This window comes from Rhinolophus ferrumequinum, chromosome 18 (genome assembly GCF_004115265.2).
Source record: "Rhinolophus ferrumequinum isolate MPI-CBG mRhiFer1 chromosome 18, mRhiFer1_v1.p, whole genome shotgun sequence".
Lineage (NCBI taxonomy): Eukaryota > Metazoa > Chordata > Mammalia > Chiroptera > Rhinolophidae > Rhinolophus > Rhinolophus ferrumequinum.
The window spans coordinates 31,459,264-31,478,322 of NC_046301.1; the positions used below are offsets into that span (position 1 = coordinate 31,459,264).

A 19,059-nucleotide genomic window follows, 5' to 3' on the forward strand; every position below is an offset into this window, starting at 1 on the left:
TCCTTGTGTTTGAAAGGTATCACATTCTTCAGGAGAGCTTAATCAAACTTGTGGAAGCTTGTAATGACCAAACACATAACATGGACCGATGGCTCAGTAAATTGGAGTCCTCAAACTGGCTGACTCACATCAAAGAGATTCTGACAACTGCCTGTCTAGCAGCTCAGTGTATCGACAGGTAAAGTGATATCAGCATATCAGAATGAGACATGCACTGCTAACTAGACTTTGCTTTTATCCAGACATATATTTCCATATTAACATATACCTCAGAGGCATACCTCAGAGATACTGTGGGTTCGGTTCCAGAGTACTGCAATAAAGTGAGTATCGCAATAAGGCGAGTCACATAAGTTTTTTGGTTTCCCAGTACATATAAAAGTTATGTTTACCTTTACCGTAGTCTATTAAGTATGCAATAGCATTATGTCTAAACAAACAATATACATACCTTAATTTAAAAATACTTTATGCTAAAAAATGCTAACCATCATTGGAGCCTTCAGCAAGTCGTAATCTTTTTGCTGTTGGGGTCTTACCTTCAATTTGTACAAAATGCAGTATCTGTGAAGTGCAATAAAGCGAAGCACAATAAAACAAGGTATGCCTGTATGTTAAAGTTTGTACCTATTTTATATCCTCTGTTAAGATCATTTTATAAATTACTACATAAGATAGTCAGTGCCATTTTGTTATCGATAAAGTATGTGCCTAGTCTCACATTTAATTGATAATTAATGTTGAATGAATTGTGAACCATGCACACATCTCTGATGACACAAGTTTTTTAAATACTAAAGGACCAATTGTTTCTATAAAATCCTTAAATTATTAATTTACCAACTTCCCTTTTTTTAAACTATGAAAAAGAAAAGCAGTTTCTTATTTCTTCTCAGAGGGCCAAACTTTCCTTCTTTCTTTTGAAATATCAATGAAGGGAAACATGTAATTTTGTTACACAATAAAATGATCCTTTCTAATCTCTCAGATATCTTATTACAAACTCTTGATATGTGCAGTTATATCAGGATCTAAAGTTGAGAAAGCCTGATGACAGTGATGTGACGTATATGAAGTGATTTTAGTTTATTCACTTAGTTGAAGGTTGCTAATCCTTGAGACTTGAGGCAGAAGACTTGAACAGAGGCAGGAGGATTGGTATAAATTTTTACAGAAGCTTAGTATGCCCTTTTTAAGAAGGGGATTCCCACAGAAACAGTAGGTAGGTATAAGTATTGCTACCACATAGTTAGATGGCACTTTCCTTTGAGAATTTAATTTGTTTTATTGATGCTTCCAAATTAAGGAAATAGAGATGTAATTTTTTATGGTTAGTGAGAAATTGATAATCGAATAGGTTGCTTAAGGTCATGTGGTAAGTTAGTGACAGAACCAAGAATGGGCAGACACTCTTGGTGTCAGCATTCCCAGGCTATCACTGTTCTTGATTTTAGGCAAAGCTCATTTATCTAATAAAATACGGGAGTTAAAGACCAAGGCTCTGTGGCAGAGAAATTGATAAAACAGGATGATGAGATTCTATTGTTAACCAAAGTTTAAAAGATTTCCCCTTACATGGTAAGTACAGAGGCTTCTGGTTTCTTAGGAAACATGAATCCTAATAGACATGTATCATCATGTTGTCTAAGTTTTCAGCCTAATGACGAGATGATGAAGGTCAAGGCAACTCTAGGTGCAGAATAGTAGTGTTTGGTATTTCTACCTTCGTTTAGTTTGGGCTGGCCACTTAAGCAGACAGGGACTTCCACACTCAGGAGAACTGAAGGTTTTCGTTTATTTTGCCATGTTTGGTTTCCCTTTTCTGATATATATTAGCTACTTAATACTGCCATAAAAATCTGCCCATATAATTAATTACTCAAAATATAAAAATCAACCTTAATTAAATTAAATGCAGAATATACCACAGATAACTAAGATGTATATTCTGAATATATAGAGGGGGCCAAAAAATGTATATACATTTTAAGAAAGGAAAAAACTGTACTAAAATTGTAATACTCAATATATACTGATAACAAAAGACGAATGAATACAAGTCACATTGACTTCTGCAATTACAAGAAGTGCTCAAAGTGGTTACCGTCAACGTACTTTTAATATAGTTTTTTTCCTTTCTTAAAATGTGTATACATTTTTTTGGCACCCTCTGTACATCAGAAGCCTAAAAATATTTGCTCATACCCTTCGGCCTAGTCATTAGATTTCATGCTGAGAATGAGGTTGTTAACCTAACCATAAGGGAATATCAGGGAGTCTTACTTTCAAATGAAGAATTCTCAAATAATTCAGCAAAAGACAAAAAGCTAAGTACATCATTTATAGTGTAACAAAAATTGGCAATAACCTAACTCCCCAGCTGTAGGATTAAGTAAATTGTAGTTGATCACTTAATAGGAAATTATATACCCACTAATTATATAAACACTACTTCCAACGATGACATAGAAACATAGGAAAGTATTTATAATAAAAGTGGAAAAAATAAGAAATTACCCTATGTATAGCTATGTAAAGTATATATGTACATGGGAAAAGAATTAACAGTAGTAACTGAACATAAAACTTATGAGAAAATGGTGAGCTTATTTTCCTTTTCTCCAAAATTTTCATCATTGTCATTTCAACATAAGAGGTGGAAGAAGGGGAGGGGAGATGTAGTTAATTTAGCTTTTGGTGTTTCCTCCCACTCTTTTTAGTATAATGGGGTCCCAGACACCTCCTAAATATCATGGCATCATTGCCACTGACTTTCTAGATTGACAGTTGCATGCTGGGTTTTTTTTGTGGTGTTTTTTTTTTAATGTTTCTTCCTGTTTCCATGTTTCTTAAAATGTGGTTCAGGACTTGTTTCCCAGATCCATTATAGTTTATGAAGGTGTCTTTATAGTCAGCTAATGGTAAAAAGGTAGAATCAAGGTCAGAGAGATACAGAAAAATAACTTTAAGTGTATGTTTCTAGGTTTGATGAGAAATACTACTATTAAAGCAGAAAAGGTAAGTGCCTACTGTGTGTAATAAGGACTGCTTTTCGGTTTTGCAAAGGGAGAATTTTTCAGCTAAAAGTTTCTGTTATATTTATCATACCTTAAAGGGGTTCTTGCCTTGTGAAATTTGGAACTCACCCAAAGGAAGCTCTCTTCCTATGCCTAATTTAGACTAAACTCTACTGGACAGAGCAGAATACGTAAGACTGGAATATTGTACTCAGTAAATGTTTATTATTAACAGAGTTGATTGACTGTCGGGAGTATCCCCTTTGTACCCTGAATTTTCCTATCAGGGAAGGAGCGTCCATATTGATTCATGGAACAGAAGGAACTGATTCCACACTTCAGGTTACCTCCCTGGCCCAGATCATCTTGGAACCAAGAAGCAGGACCATCCGTGGTTTTGAGGCCCTGATAGAAAGAGAGTGGCTACAGGTGAGAAAAGCTATTTTGTGTGCAGAGGAACAGCTAATAATTGATGTTGTGACCCTGGTTTGTGGCAGCCGATATAATGTGTGAAATTTTGATTGATTAAAATGTTTAAATTGTATGTTTAATTTTTGGGAGGACAATGAATTTATCTTCCTCCCAATAAATGTTTGTAATCTCTACTGCCTCTCAATTTCTGTACTCTCTTTGCTTATATTGCTCATTTGGCACTTCCTTGCCTCAGCAAACTCGTTAGCTGTACTTTGTTACCTACAGGAGGATACAAAGAATGTAAAACATAGTCTTGTCTTGCAGAGCTTAGTCTTTTTAGAGATAAAATGCATAAACAAGGGGGATGGGGAAATAGGGACTTGTAATTACAAAGGCGTGTGCTTCTTAGGACTTTCTGCCTTTTTGCTCCAGTCTGGATCCGTCCTATCCTCTTCCCCAGCCAGGTGAAATCTTTCCTGTCCCTGCTTCCGGGAAATCTTTGGGATCTCGCTCCTTCACAGATAAAGTTGGTCCTTTTTCTTTCTGCCTTGTTTCCTGAACTAGACCCAAATAAAGTTACTTATTTGAAGTTAGGGAATATTGCCCAGTTCATCTGTTTCTTCCTAGGACACATCACAGTGCTGGCACGTAATGCTGAATGACAACTAAAATAAAGGTCTCAGAACATGGAAATCCTCCAAGTCAGAGATTAATTTGTGAACGTGTATACGCTGTGTAACTTAGTAAACAATTGTGGTTGAAAACAAATGTTTAGATAAATCTTGACAGTGGAAGTATCTCTAGAGAAAAATCCTTTCTGGCCCTTCTGGCTACAGTTCCGATTTATTGTATGTTAATGCTGTTGCGTGTATCATGTCTACCCTGCCTGACGTCTGAACTTTATCTCAGCGTAAGTCAGCCCACCCTAAGTATTTAGTGAAAATCTATTCAGCTACATTCCTCTTGATACGTAGCAAACAAAAAAATGAGTATGATGTACTTGTATATTAGCATTTTAATGGGTATCAAAACCCCCTTAACTACTAGAAAATAGTCATGGCATTATCTTTGTCACATAAAGTGCTATAAGGACTCAAAGATAAAGCAGGTCTGTGAAAAACCTCGAAGGGTGTGATTTGGAATAAGGTTGGTGCTCAGGCTCTAGGTGGGCCAGAGAGACAAATGATTCTTAAATTTTGTTTCATCAGTAGACTCGTCCAGTTCTTTTTGGGAGAAGAGGGAAACTAAGGACAGCTTGATGTCTAATGTAATAGTATTCATAAAAGATCTCTTCATGACAGTAACTTTTTTCCATGTGGAATTTAAAGATTTAATATCAGAAGTGACCTTATAAAGTTTGTCTATGAGAGGCCCATCTTTATCTCCATTTAGTAGTGAGGCTTATGTAGCTCACAATAGCCTACAGTGCTTTGGATAGATAGAAGGTGATCGCTCCCCGAAGAGCTTGTTTTTTGACTTTGCTCCAAATTAAACAGACCTAGAAAGATTTATTTTATAAATTTATCATTATTGAAGTTCATTATTATTCCATGTGATATTCTAAGGACAATTGCAGTTCTTATGGTAATGTCTTAACTGCACAGCCTTGTTAAGTATTTGGGAACTGTTTTAAACCAAGAAATTATTCATCTAAATAGCAGCCACCCAATTTATATGATGTTCCACGTAATAAGAGTTTCATTGCGCCCATGTGAAATAACGTTAACAGAACGTGCTACGTTATGATCTCACTAGGACATGACTATCACATTTCCATCTGTTCTCCAGGCTGGTCACCCGTTCCAACAGCGCTGTGCACAGTCAGCTTATTGTAACAGTAAGCAGAAGTGGGAGTCACCTGTGTTTCTTCTCTTCTTGGACTGTGTGTGGCAGATTCTGCGTCAGTTCCCTTGTTCTTTTGAATTTAATGAGAATTTCCTCATCATGCTCTTTGAGCACTCTTATGCCTCACAATTTGGAACCTTTCTGGGCAACAATGAAAGTGAAAGGTGGGTATACTGCTCACATGGGGGCCGTTTCAAGTTGTTTTGGTCACTTCGTAAAAGAGACCAGGATTTGGTTCTACGGTAATGTTATTTATAAGATGATAGACATTTCAGTTAGTATAAATTATATGAAGTGTATTCTTAGTATGAGCCTATCACATGCTAGGAGGGCCTGTCTTAAGACTTTGTTCTAATAGATTAACATTAGTCCATGTTTTGAATAAATTGGACAACCATTTTAAATGTTAATGTCCTTATATAGGATCACAGTATCTTACATCTGGAAGAAGCCTTAACATGTATTCCAACTTCACTCTCCATCCAATTTTATAGATTAGGACAGTAATATCCAGATAAGTAAAGTGACTTACCCAGGGACACACAACCAGCTGGTCACCAAAAGTAGGGCTATACTACAGGCTTTCTTACACCTGCTCTAGCCTTTCTCTGTTGAAGCAACGTATATAACTTTAATTCCGCATTTAAATAATATGTTTGACTATGGACTTCTTTTTGGTGTTACACCTAAATATCCCTCTGAACTACATTAAATAAAAGGATCACAAATAAATGTTATCTCACGTTCTGATTCCCATTTGGTAGAGCCTATCAGTAGTGCTGACTGAGAAGGGTTCTGAAGCTGTGTGGGGCGGGCTCAGCCAAAATAAGTTCAGTGATTGGCCAGCCATGGGCTTGGGGGCTCGGGGCTGGTGGGAGCAGTGAGTGCAATGGTTTCCTGTCCTCACCATGCCTGGTTCCTGGGGACATAGTATGGGACTTGCTATCCTAGCAATTAAATTCTAGTACCACATGGGTTCTGTGATTATGTGGATTATTTTTATTGCTAGCATAATTATATGCACATAATTAACTTGCATGAAACTTACAAGTAATCAAGTAGGTTTCAGAGACAAAACGAATTTTATAGTAAAACTTCAACTGAAACAGGATTCTGTGACAATTGAAAGTACTATCTTTTGGGTTAATGTAAGGTTTACCACAAATTATCTTTCCTCATTAAAATTTATTTTTTCTAAAATGTGCCAGTTCAGTTTTCATCCTTAACATTTATTCCACGATAGAGTATTACAGAATTTCAGGATTATTATGAAAACTGTTGATTGTATATGAAGGTAGATTAAATCTGTATTTACATCAAGATACATATTTATTTTTAATTTTTAAGCTGTTTTAAATTAAAATACAATCTCAGATACAATAAAAGACTTTGCATATAGTATAACGTTCTCTGGGTTAATGTTTAATACCGAACCTGACATGACTAGATTCTGGTTTTTTCCTTCTTGCTGTCTTTGGAAGACTGTAAAACAGGCTTTGTTTTTTTGTTGTTGAGAGTTACAATGCTGATTGAATATTCTGACAAATGTTTTTATTTTACATTTTATTCCTCTACTAAAAGTCTTGTGTTCTGCCTTCTAACATACAGAGAGAAGAAATTGTCCCATTAGGAGGAGTATTTAATAGTAGTTGTTATAAATTAACTGCTCTATATATGATGTCAGAGGAGCAAGAGATTGGGGGAGCGGGTTATCACTTTGTGAGGGGTGAAATGTCTATTACATTGTTTTGTACATCTGAAACTAGTAAAAAAATAAAATGATTAATTAATTAATTAACTGCTCTAATGGCAATTTCTTTCTTGATCAGATGTAAGTTGAAGCTGCAGCAGAAAACAATGTCTCTGTGGTCCTGGGTTAATCGGCCCAGTGAGCTGAGTAAATTCACCAATCCTCTCTTTGAAGCCAACAATCTCGTCATCTGGCCTTCAGTGGCTCCACAGAGTCTTCAGCTCTGGGAAGGTAAGCCACACAGCTTTTGCAAACCTCTTACCCTTAGTCGAGGATGCTCTTTCATCTGCCTGTGAGTACGTGTTGTTATCTGAAGACGGGGTAGACCCGGCCCTCAGACCCGTGTGAAATTATGTTTTTCTCAGTATGGGCATGGTTCTCTCCTTCATATCAGTTATCTAGTCACACGGTGTTTTCAGGACCCATTTGAGTAATTAACAGTGATTATTTACCCTTCCAACATGTAACAACATAAGAAGAGGTGTGTCAGCAGAACTCAACCATGCTGGCACCCAGCTCTCAGACTTCTTGTCTCCAGAATTATGTAGATGGCATGTATCTGGGCAAAAAGGTCAGCATCCCCAGAGATGTCCTGCTGGAAGAACTGTCCCATCTCAGTAACTATGATGCCCGACTATTGAAGAGGTGACAGAGATCTGACAAATACACATTTGAAAATGTCCAGTAGGAATCAAGATCACAAATAAATCATAATATTGCCATGCAGAATGGGAAATGAACGGAAGCCACGTGGAAGGTGGTTCACAGCAAGCCCCGTTTACTCCTCCCAACACCCCGGAGCCACGAAGTCCCCCAAATCCAGAAAACATTGCACCCTGATATTCTGGGCCACGGAAGGAACTTCCTCCTGAAAAACTCAACACCACAGCTCTCCCTAAGTACTGTCAGTCACCCTAGGAACAGGCCGTCAGCAGTGATTCCCCCACTTTTAGACGCGTTATACCCTAAACTTTTCAAGCCTGAAAGAAAGGCAGAAGTGCCCGGTTACAGGAGCCTTTTTAACTGATTGCATGGCAGATTAAGCACAGCTGAAGAGAGGATTCACAAGCTGATGCAGACAACGTTCAAAGTGGAGCATAGAGAAGAAAAGGATTCAAAATGCAGGAAAATAGTGGAAGACACACTTGGAACAATAATCAGAATGCCCATATACATGTGTGATTAGTCTCAGTAGGGAATAAGAGAGAATAAGGCAGAAGCAATATCTGAAGCGTTAATGGCCAAGAATTTTTCAAAATCGACAAAAGACATCAAGCCTCAGGTTCCAGAAGTACTGCCTGACTCAGGAAGGGTCCGTGCAATGTCAGCCTCGCAAAGGCACATGACTCTGAATCTGCTGAAAACCAAAGACAGTGAGAGTATTTTAAAGCTCAGGAATAAAAGACACATTATCTTAAAAGAGTGAAAATAAGACAGGTGATTTCCCAACTAGAGTTACAGAAGACAATGGAATAACACTTTTAAAATGACAAAATAAGTAACCACCAGCCTATTAAAAAATATATTATTTAATGGATACTGCTAGTTATATTCAATGTTTCCGTAGATAAGATGGTACATTAAAAAACAAAATTTACCAAGTTAACCATTTTTAAGTGTGTAGTTCAGTAGTGTTAAGTATATTCACATTGTTGTGAATAGGTCTCTGGAATTTGTAAATCTGAAATTCTATACTTATTAGACAACAACTTCCCATTGTCCGTCTCTCCAGCCCCTGGCAACTACTATTCTGCTTTACGTCCCTATAAGTTTGACTATTCTAGGTACCTCACATGAGTGGACTCATATTGTGTTTGTCTTTCGGTGACTGGCTTCTTTCACTAACATAATGTGTTCAACGCTCATCCAGGTTGTAGCATATGACAGGATTTCCTTCCTTTGTAAGGTTGAATAATATTCTATTAAATGTATACGACTCGTATACCACATTTTGTTTATCCATGCATTTGTCAATGGGTACTTGGATTGCTTCTACCTTTTGGCACACAGGTGTGCAAAATAATCTCTTTGAGACCCTGCTTTTGATTCTTTAGGGTGCGTACCCAGAAGTGGAATTGCTGGATCATGTGATAATTCTTTGTTTAATTTTTTGAGGAACCTTCATCCTGTATTCCATAACGGTTGCACCTTTTTACAATCCCAACAACAGTGCACAAGGGTTCCAACTTCTTCACATCCTTGCCAACACTTGTTATTTTCTGGTTGGGTTTTTTTTCCCCATCCTCATGGGTGTGAGGGAAAGCACATTACTTTTTGTGTAAGAAAGTTGGGTGTAGTTGGGACAGGAATAAATTGTAAGCTCCGAGGAGATGGTTTCTGTTTCCTTTATTAAGCAGTCATTGGGATAGGTTCTTTTGTTAGTTGCTACTAAAGGGTTAATGAGCTTGTCACACGGGGCGGCCTGCGGGGCCTCAGCTCCAGCTCCCCACATAAGAATGCAGGATGTGGCTAAGCCAAAAAGGAACACCCACGGAGCCATAGTGTCATGCAGGGGACCCCTCTCGCTGTGTCATTTGTCGTGTGGGGTGGCCTGCGGGGTCTCTTCTGGGGTCTCAGCTCCCACTCCCCACATAAGAACACAGGACATGGTGAGGCCAAAAAGGAACTCTCACGGAGCCATAGATAGGGGAGTCATACCACTATATTCTCGCTGGTGGCTGCATTGGAGACACAGGAAGCAAGAGCCACACTGTCTGCAATCCTCACTTGCCAGCCACCACCTTCTTGCTAGTCCCCATTTGCTGCTAGCGTAGCCACGGCAGTTATATTAGTGGCCAATGGCTCACTGGTTACAGCTGACGGCCAACTAGCCACAGATGATGGCCATCCAATCACAGTTGATGGCCATTTACTACCTGAGCCAGCACCTTTCCACGTGAGGCCGAGAGCCTGGAAACTGCACTCTGGCTCTGTTCCCACAGAGCTCATCATTCTAGCTAGAGTCTCTAAATGGACACAGATGCCACCGTCAGCGCAGTAATGCAGACATTGTGTGGAACAATAATCCATGCTTAATTTGCCAATCTATTCTAAAGAAGGTGTTTTACCAACATTGATTTTTCAGACTCCTGAAGCTTATCTCCTTAAATAACAAGGATTATTTTTTTAAAAATTGACAAAATCTATCTAAAATATATTAGGCATTCACCTAAAAAAAGGACTATAAAATGCCATTTAAATTCTTTTTAATTTGAGGGTAGTGAGTACAACTTTATTCATCTTTGTATTAAGCAGCATACAGCATACACACAGGAGCAGTAGCTGTTTGGTAAATTGAACTGCATGAACAGGAATGTCAGTTATCACACCATGTTCTGATACATTACGCCCTCAAGGAGAATTCATGTGGAAAACTGTTTGCCCTTTAGGTGTAAAAGGACCTCAGATTGCTTTGCTTTCTCGGCTTGAGATCAAGTCTGTTTGTGTCACTCCTCTGGATGTCAGCTCTCAGGTCTTGTTCCTCTTGGCATATCTGTCATTAGCTGCTTCCTTCCCCCTCAGTTTGTGCTTTTCATCTTATCTGTCACGGTGTCCTCTAGTCAGATTTGTGTGGAAATGGCCTCACATAGTCTCAAGTTTCTCTGAGTCTGAATATCAGTGCTTTGGGGGCTTGGGGGCTTCAGAACTTCTCTAGATTGTTGTAGACAATCACAGGCGCAGGATAAGTGATGTCTTAAGTGAGAAATCACAGCTATATTGTTGTTTAAGACTCTTGGGACAGTTTACCTAAAAGCCACTGGCATGCTTAATAACTGAGATGAGAGACTAGTTACTCGGAAGAAAACCCAGGTTTGCGAGTTGAGTGGCCTGCAGGATGACTTAACTAGTTTTTAACCAAATCTTACTGAGAGTTTAAGGATTAAGTGATAGAAGGAAATCTTTGTTCTTACATGAATGAATTCCTACCACTCTATTAAGAACAGAGTTTCCATATGTGTTTAGTGCCTCCTCAGCTTACAACTGGAAGGAATTGTATGTTAGGTAAAATCTTCTCAGGGTAGATGTATGGAGTGTATAAATGAGACTACTCTTTAGCCTTGAAATGTCTCTCTACTGTTTATTTTTACATTATAGTTAACATTAACATCCAGTGATTCCTGCCTGTATTGAAGAACAGGATTTTTAAAAAATAGGCTCTTACACTTTTCTTATAGAAACAGCAACACAGGTCAGCCCGTCTTTAAGCTATGTTTCTATTTTACCTTTCTGATGGAGAGTAGCCTTTGGACATACATAGAAAGACTCGTTAGGGCCCATGGAAGTTTGGTTTATGGAACGTGTTTTAATGAATCATAAAACCTTTGTGAGCTTCTCAGCTACTGACATGTTGCTGCCTAGAAAGTTTTTGTACCTCCTTACTTGAGTATCTTTCTGCTATTATTTTGGGATGATAAATAGTTAACACAGGATCTATGTAGAGGAGAAAATGTCTCCTTTTAATCCATAATAAAATTATAATTATTATTTGGGGAAAGAAGCAATTGCCTGCATAATTAGAACACTGCCTCTTAAGTAACGAGAGAGATAGAGACAGCACCGGAGTTTAGGCTTTTAAATAAAAATTTGTGTGGTGCTGCTTTTACTGTAACTCATTTTTTCAGTGAAAGTGATTTCACACGTGTAGGAGGTCTCAGAGGTCTGAGTAAAGTTCTATAATTTTGAAAAAAAAATATTTCTATTATGAAACTGGAAAGTTTATGGTATTATAAATTATCAGCGTGTTTTCCTGAATAGATCAGAAAACAGTATTTTGATGTATTTCATTATTTATGGGGGTTTTGAAGAATAAGCGTGTACATAGAAATAGTGATTTCTTGAATACTGCATTTAATCACTCTTTCAGTACATCAAGATTACTGTATATTTTAGAGTATGATAAAACAGATGTGAATTGTGGAAAAAAAGAAAAATACGTGGAATTATATATTATACAACTTTAATGTTAATCCATTATATGTATCTTTCTCCCTCCTGTTTTCCTTTCCTGGATTCAATAGGTATTTTCCTACGTTGGAACAGATCCTCCAAGTATTTGGATGAAGCATATGAAGAAATGGTTAACATCATTGACTATAATAAGGAATTACAAGCAAAAGTAAATATCCTTAGGAGGCAGTTGGCGGAACTGGAAACTGAGGATGGGATACAGGAGAGTCCCTGAAAGACGTCCTCACCCCGTCTGTAAGGACCTTCCCGCACCCGTAGCCCACTTCTCTCTCCTTTTGCCCTTCAGCTCACTTTTACACAGTAGCCTTGAACTTAAGGCTTTAGGTGTGAGAACCCGCTAATGTAATGGATTTCTCAATACGTTATGAACGAAACTTACTATAATTTCTCACGTTTCACGTGGCCTATTAGGCCTCCTCACTTTGGGAGCAGGAAGGAGGTGCTAGTCATTTTATTTTAGGTAAATCAGGTGACTTATGTAATGCCATTTTGTGTTATACACCGTTTTATTATAAGCTTTTCTCTGTGTCCACTTTCCAGACAGTGCTCCAGACCAGTCAAGGATATGATTAATCTCTTTACGGAATATTTGTCAGTTTAAAAAAGGATCAAATGTTTAAACAACTTGAATATAGAAGTATTTTTCAAAACTGAAATGGTGGATAAACCAAGAATTTTATGTTTAACATGCCATTTCCAATACCTTTGCTATTCTTTAAAATAGTTTTGGACTAACAAAGCTGAGTTCATTCTCATTCTGGTTTGTCAAGAAAGGAAATTCTGAAGGTTTATTCAAGGTAAATCATTTTACAAGGGCAAGAGGTATAGTCATCTGATATTTACAGTAAGAAGTAAATTTATTTTAACAGTAGACACTAAAAGTATGTGCAATATAGAAACAAAGTAGGAATTTGTTACTGATATGGTATTGTTCCTGTTGAATTGGTTTTTCAGGTTTTTGACCATACATATTAAATTTGTATCAAAAATGCCGGATGTAACATTCAGCCGTCATTTATAATAGGTGTTAATTTGTTATAATTAAGCTACAAATATGGTTTCTTTAAACCAGAGAAGCACTGCCCTTGTCTGAAGTTCTCATTGCACTGGTTTATGTTTGTATGTGTATGTTTTATTGTGTTGTTTTATTTTTAAGTATTCTAAGAGTTTATTAATACTAAGGTTACAACTCTCATGTTGGCTTCAGCCTTTTGCAGTTGTATCTCGACTCTGCTGATTTGTCCATTATATGTTAGGCAAATATAATTTAAGTGGAGGTGAAAGTTTATGAACACGATGCAGCTATGTTTTAAACTTCAGAAACAGATCTGAACTGTTTCAATGTCACAGACACAGTGATGACTATATTAATGCCATGCTAGTTTATGCCTGCAACTCTAAAAGTTAGCGGCCCCATGCTTTCCGTGTACATTTCTGTTTGTTGGCTCTGCTCATTTTAACAAATATTATTGATTCTAGTTATCCTTTAAAAGGATAGTTGAAGGATAACCATTAATACCCCATCTGTATATAACCATTTCAGTGTAAAGCATACCAAAACTGAACCCTGCTTTAGAGATATGTATTGAGCTAAAAATGTAATTTAAAAAAATTGGCTCTGTCAAAATCTATGGCCATATTCAGAAGCCTTAGAAAGTGGCAAATTCTATCTCCAGTTTCCCAAGCTTCATCTTTTTCCTGTTTCCTCAGACTTGTTGCAAAAGGCTGGACAACACTTCATAGTCGGAACTCTCTTTTGGTAAATTTGCTTGCCTTCTCCTCTAAGCTCAGTTTTATTCTTTACTTATTTTCTCGGCTATAGTTATGAATAATGGGGCATTGAAACCCTCACCAAAAGGCTGAGGCAAAGAAACAACGGAGATGATCTATCTTGCAATAGATATCTCTGTGTTGGTGCAATGTCTGTATACGTTTTAAGGAGGAAACACCCTGGTTTTTTTATGGCCCCTCAGAATTGCTTGTTGCATTTGTTCACGCAGCTTGACTTTTTTATTTCTCCTAATTTTGTCTCAAGACTAGATATGTAGGAGCCATGTTCTTCTCAGTTAATAGACCCATAAGGACAACCATTTAGAGATTCATTTAGTGATCCTTTAAAAGTGATTCCTACTGGTAATATTGATTGGCCATAGGGCTTCCATGGTTGGAAACTTCAGAGAGAGTTTTTATTAGGTTTGGTCATGAGGAAATTGTATGCCATCATTTACACCCATCTTCCTGAAGAGCATTTTATGTGTGAGCCAGAGTATAATAGCAAAGTATTTCAGTTTTCTTTTTATTTCTCTTATTGAGTCAGCAATCTTAAGCTGTTTAGAAAAGTTTGCATGTTAGTATTAATTTATAACTAGTGATTGTCCAAACCTCAGTTCTGATTATAGCTTGTAAAAACAAACTTTGGTATCAATGCACTTTCAAAGGGCTCAGCTAACAATGCAAATATTAAGGTTTTTCCAAACTCGAGCACTCTGTCAAAAACAAGTGCATTATCAATACAACTTGAAGAGGGTTTTTCGTAATACTATTGAGTTACCCAGTCCTTGGATGAGAAAAATAAATACAATGGATATACGCATAACAAGGTACTTCTTAAACATTAAGTTTGGAGAATTGTCTTTGATAAATGTGGCTTTAAAAACTTTAATGCAGAGAGTGGTGGCAAAATTAGTGGGAAGAAAACAAGCAGAAATTGTAAAATCTAATAAGTTTAAAACAATCTATAAATGTGTTTTATTATATTTCTAAGAAAACTTAGGCCATTGAAGCAAGATTTTAAAGTGATTTTTGGGAAAACTTTGGAAGATAATAGTCATTTCAGATCCCATATGGAGAATTTAAAAACTTTTCTTTGAACTCTGAAACCTCATTTACAGAGGTGATATGTCATTGCTTTTCATTTTAAAGAATGAAATTTAGTGAGATGTTAATGTTTGATTCAGTTAGTATTTATGTTAACTACAAAATCAGTAACATGGAAAAGATTTGGCCAGTAGTTGTCTCCTGCAGTGAAAAATAGGAATTTTTTGCTGCATTTTTAAAAATTTGCTTAAAGATGTAATTCTTGTAGTTAATCTGATTTCAGATTAGCTATTTTAATTATAATTCTTAACGAGGATATCAGGTTTACTTATTATCAGGCTTTAGCCTGACGTAAAAGTTTTGGGATTTACCCATATCCAGATTTAGTGAATGAAAACTGTATGAGGGTATTATGAGCAGTCTTTATCAGAAAATTATTTCCTGGACAAAGAAAATAGGCAGTTTTTAGGATAGTTGATCCTTTGTCCTGGCAGCTTTGAAATTTACCAGAGAATGAAGTCATTCAGTATATCTAATACAGGTTTATGCTATACCTCTAGACAGCATAGATTAGTTATTTCTTATTCTTTAACATGAGTCAGATCTTTTTCCCCCTCCAGAGCTGATATCCTAAGTTATTACCAGATAGTATTTTTGTGTAATTCACCATCTTAACAACAACAAAAACATGAAAAGACTGATTTCTCTATTATTATCTATCCTCAGATGATATAAAATGGTACTTTTCTTACAATATCAGTTTTCTAAGTTTTGTTTTATTGAACAAAAGTACTTTTACCTTTACTCGGTCCTTATAATCTAGTGTCCACAGCATCTTCTTCCTTTAAACCAATAGCCTAGAAGAGACCCTCTGAAACTGTATAACTAGATTTTAGAAAGTCTGGACTTGTTATCTAAATTTCCTCTAAGAAACCCAACGTCCTGTTTTTGAACTACACTGTGGAACTGTAGTTTGTGCTTAATTTACCGAAAGAAAGTAGGGCTCACAGCAGACACTACTTTGTCCTGAAAAATAGTCCCTGAGGGGAGCGTACTGACTTTTACAGCCATTCTGTTTAACCACCTGTGAGTATAGAGATGAACTGTATTTGTGATTTGTAATAAAAACAAGTTCTGCAACACTGCCTATGTCTGTCTACCCAAGACATCTGTTGCACTTTTAAAATGCACATCTTTGAAGAGGTGGATTATTCTACATGAATACACCCTGAGTTCTGTTGTTTAATCCTTATAGCGCTATTGCCATCTACACTAAAAATGTTGTACTTGCACAGCTTATTATTAAAAGAATATGTATTTCTTCAATAGCGGGTATTTGAATTGTACTCTTGATATATTTGAATGTGACTCTTGGAATTAAGTGCACTGCTATTCATGTCTTACGTAATAAAATTGCACTGTACGGCAAATGTGTCCATAATGTATGCTTTGCTAAAACCTCAGAGTGCTGTAATGTACAGGGTTCTATATTGTGAACCTGTCTATATAGAGGCTTCGGGAAAAATACTGAACTTTTGTTAAGTCTCTGTAGCATTTTTAATATTACTTATAATGTTCCCTAAGTGATAAGTTCACTTACGAGGCATTATGTCCCAAAATTGCAATCATTCATCTTTAGTTGGCTGCTCTGTCAACCTTGGTTTACTGAATCAAGAAACAGTCGAATGTGGTACTGTTATCTTAGTGTGTAAGATTTGTGTGTGGTGTTCTCCCTCTGCCTCAGAGGACTGTTGCACAGATGCTAGTGTTAAATTTCTATAGACAATGGTAATAAATTTTTAATATATTCAAATGCTGGTAAATTAAATCTGTAGGCTGACTTTAATTTTTTTCAAATATTTGTGAAGGTTTTGGCAGTGTTACAATTAAAACTGATATATATTTCTTATATTTTGAAAAAATTCAGATCCACGAAAAGGTTGCGAAATAGTACAATAATTTCCCTTATACAGTTCACCTAGATTGAATAATTGTTAACATTTTTTCACCTTTGTTTTAATGCTCGAGTGTATGTGTATTGTTTTGTTGAAACATTTGAGGATAAGATGCAGACATCATGACCTTTCCACCTAAGTACTTCACATGTATCTCCCAAGAATTAGGAGTACGTATTATACACACTATTTACTCAGTATGCATTGATATGGATAAATCAGTGAGAAAAGAGGGAAATATCCTCCTCAGAGTAGATTGCCAACAATGAAATGTAGAAAGAATGAAGAAATTAGAAAGTCACTATTTGGCAATCATCATAATTGATCTAGGCAGTCACCATAAGTGGATGTTAAAACTAGCAGGAGGAAGTTTGTGAGGAAAAGTATATAGTCTCAAAGTATTTCTCCATAAAATACTTATTAGTTACAAAGAGGAAAATAGTAACTTTATAGTGAAGAGAGCCTGGTAGATACCACCAAGTTAATTGTCCAAGCACAGTTAATACCACTAGTAATGACACATATCAATACCATGTGCCTTCTGATATGATCCACTAAGAACACATCACTTTTGTGCTATTTTTGCAAAAACAAACAAAAAGCACAACCTGAATCTAATTATGAAGAAGCATCAGGCACACTTAAATTGAGGAACATTCTACAAAATAACTGGTCTGTATCCTTTAAAGAAATTACGAAGATTACAGAAGGAAAGGAAAGACTGAAAACCTTTTTATAAGTTTGAAATTCAAAAATTTCTAAAGCACAAAGTGAACAAAAAACAGCCAATGGCACTCATACAAAGCTATAAAAATAAAATGAGAAAATAGTTCAGCTGGTAAAAATTATTCCCCAATAAATGAAACATTAAACTGAAGCAAACTATAACACATTCCAAAAGGAACATATCCCTTTCAACAAAACTTCCAGGCATGATAGGGAAAAAAACCTCAAATGAGATTACAAAACTCAGAACAGAAATAGACCAAAAACAAAACAAAATAGGAAGGTAGAAAACAAGAGTTAAATGAACTCAGGAAAGAATTCGAGGAATAAAGGCAAAGTCATCTTAAAGATGAAATTATAAGGTACTCAAGGGAGACTAGGTTCAACTGAACATTTATTAAAGAGCATTGAATAAAAGCATGAAAGGCCAAGAATGAAAATAAGCAAGAAGGTCAGAGAGAAAGTGATTGATGTAGAGTACACACAAATAAGAGCCAATGTATAAGTAGTTGAAGTCCCTGAAGAAGAAAAAATAATGGAACAAAATTAATATTTGAATCTACAATCAAAGAAAAGTTTCCAGAAATAAAAGAATGTCTGAGGTATTGGATACAGATTGGTCAATTCCAAGACATATACTAGTAAAACCATTAGACTTTAACTACGAAGAAGAAAAAAATCCTCAGGTCCTCTGGGCAAAAAGACTCACTTAAAATGAGGTCACCATTAGAATTCTCAACAACAACATACAAAGTAAGACAACAGCATTGTTGAGAAATTGTTGAGAAACAAAGTATAAGCCAAGAATTTTATCTTCAGCCAACCTGGACTTTAACTATCAAAGCTGTTGAAAAAAGTTTTTAAGCATACAAGAAGTCAGGAAATGCTGTAGTCAAGAGTGCTTTCTCAGAAATCTGTGAAAAGATGGATGAGTTTCGTCCAATTGGAGATGACTAGGAAAATAATAGCTTAGGACTCTAAATATTGTAACTGTAGATCTAAGACTAAGATGTAGGTAGAAACGGGTAGAAGAATATTATTTAGAAAGTATGTATTTTGACAAAATTAAAATAACACAATTTTTTTGAATAAGAGAAAAAGAAAAAAGTAAGTTCATTGTCATCTAAGTAATATGTAGAAGTCAAGGATATCTTTTGAATCTAACAAATCTCACTGTAGAGTGTTAGTTTAGAACAAAGGTGTCTTGATGAACAGTATTATGAAGATATCTCTAGAAAAAATTCAAATCTTTTATATCCAAGGAAATAAAAACTCCAAAGGAATAACAAAGAAATACAGTGAATACGAGGTCTGACAATTACGTTCACGAACTTGCCACCATGTGCTTACACTGGCGGCACTGTACAAACAGCTTGGTCAGGTTTCATAACCTTGGTATATCAGTATCTCACAGCTGTGTTCATGTCGACATGTGGCAGTGTCTTGCTGAGTGGCATTCATTGTTGCGTGTTTTTGTGTGACAATCATGAAAATATCTGAGCTTGAATTAGAGCAACGAACAAACATTAAATTTCTTGTTAAACTTGGAAGAGTGGAAGTGAAATCA

General features: G+C 36.3%; 1 protein-coding gene and 1 pseudogene across 1 annotated transcript in view; both read left to right on the forward strand.

Annotated features, from left to right (window-relative positions):
- Positions 1 to 13,106, forward strand: part of MTMR9 (myotubularin related protein 9) — a 36,418-nt gene extending 23,312 nt beyond the window's left edge. Inside the window, exons 6-10 of the mRNA XM_033134759.1 lie at positions 17 to 178; positions 3,305 to 3,446; positions 5,220 to 5,440; positions 7,106 to 7,257; positions 12,045 to 13,106. Of these exons, the coding sequence (XP_032990650.1) occupies positions 17 to 178; positions 3,305 to 3,446; positions 5,220 to 5,440; positions 7,106 to 7,257; positions 12,045 to 12,208 (841 nt within the window). The 3' untranslated portion in view covers positions 12,209 to 13,106. The remainder of the gene's footprint in view (positions 1 to 16; positions 179 to 3,304; positions 3,447 to 5,219; positions 5,441 to 7,105; positions 7,258 to 12,044) is intronic.
- LOC117037829 (myozenin-2-like) lies at positions 7,529 to 8,156 on the forward strand (annotated as a pseudogene).
- Positions 13,107 to 19,059: the final 5,953 nt, after the last annotated feature.